At 51.5% G+C, this 1,405-nt stretch overlaps 1 protein-coding gene across 1 annotated transcript in view; it reads left to right on the top strand.

Annotated features, from left to right (window-relative positions):
* Window positions 1-1,405, top strand: part of LOC119581717 (zinc finger protein Xfin-like) — a gene marked incomplete in the record, with an annotated part of 17,480 nt that extends 16,075 nt beyond the window's left edge. Inside the window, 1 exon segment of the mRNA XM_037929841.1 lies at window positions 1-1,405. Within this exon segment, the coding sequence (XP_037785769.1) occupies window positions 1-860 (860 nt within the window).

The raw sequence follows: 1,405 nt of genomic DNA, 5'->3' as shown, positions 1-1,405 counted from the left end.
TCGTTGAGAAGCCCTTCCGCTGTGACGACTGTGGCAAGTCCTTTGCCAAGAAGCAGTATCTAACAAAGCACAAGTACCGCCACCGTGAAGTGAAGCCGCATGCATGCGATGTGTGTGGCAAGCGCTTTGCTCAGAAGTTTGAGGTGGCTGTCCACAAGATCAAGCATACGGGTGAGCGGCGGTTCCAGTGCGATGTGTGCTGCAAGCCGTTCCGCAGCAAGGTCAATCTGCTCAATCACAAGATGCGGCACACGGGTGAGTACCCATTCTTGTGCTCTGTGTGTCGCAAAGGTTTCTCCACGCAGCTGCAGCTTGAACGCCACGTCACATTGCACACAGGCTCACACCCATACAAGTGCAGCATCTGTCAGCGTGGCTACACGCAGCGCATCAACCTGGTCAAGCACTTGGCCAAGACCCACGACATCGTGGATGCGTCACAGATCGAGGCCATGAATTCCATGGAGAACGCAGAAGCGGTCGAAAACATGGAAGGCATGGAGACCATGGAGGGTGTAGAGGAGATGGACGGCTCGATGTTGTCGGGCGTGCAAGAGACGGGTATGGATGGCGCCGGCCATCAGGGGGGTGTGGAGGAGGCTGAACATGTGGCCATTGCCATGGACCCGGATCTTCTACGAGCAGACGTGCCACAGGCAGCATACTCGGTGGTGGAGGTGCATCCAGAGGGCCTCAAGGAGTACCTGTTGGCTGGACCACAGGTAGTGTCAACGCACGACATGGACCCGAAGTTGCTCCAATCCATCCTACAGCAGGTGCGCGCCGCTCCCGACGACAGTCACATCACCACCATCGCCGACTCGCAGGCCGTTGTGCATGTCACTGCCATGGATGAGTAGGCTCCCCATCTCCCCATCATTATCCCCGTCCCTTTCCCCACCCCCACCCCTCTCATGGTCTGATGGCCCTGCCTTCATCCTTTCAACATTCCTTCATCTAAAGACCTTTCCTGAACATGAAGGGCATTCCCCCACCCTAGCGTATAAACCTTTTATTACTGATGTTCGTTTTAATGAATTTGAATAAGGTTTCATGACATTTGGAAGGAGTAGAAACAACAAACAATGAGAGAGATCTTCCTCTCTGCCCTTGTCACCGCAGAGCGGACATACAACCTACAAACCACACACCTAATAAGTCATAGGACATAATGTCCTTTTTGAGTAAAAAGTACCCTTAAGAAAAACGTTCTTTTTGACGTTGACGTTTCTATAGCACGTCTGGACTCTTTAAGAGTGGACGTTTGTTTCTCGTGCATGCATCTAGGTGAGCCTTTCTGATACAGTTGTATATAAAACGCGCGGTTTACGACTGCATTGCATTAGAGAAGAAAGACCCCTTTTTGGCTTGATAGATTTCTCTCCCATTTTCTACATAATTTAAG

This window comes from Penaeus monodon, chromosome 15 (genome assembly GCF_015228065.2).
Source record: "Penaeus monodon isolate SGIC_2016 chromosome 15, NSTDA_Pmon_1, whole genome shotgun sequence".
NCBI classification, from domain to species: Eukaryota; Metazoa; Arthropoda; class Malacostraca; order Decapoda; family Penaeidae; genus Penaeus; species Penaeus monodon.
This window is presented reverse-complemented; position numbering and strand designations above follow the sequence as displayed.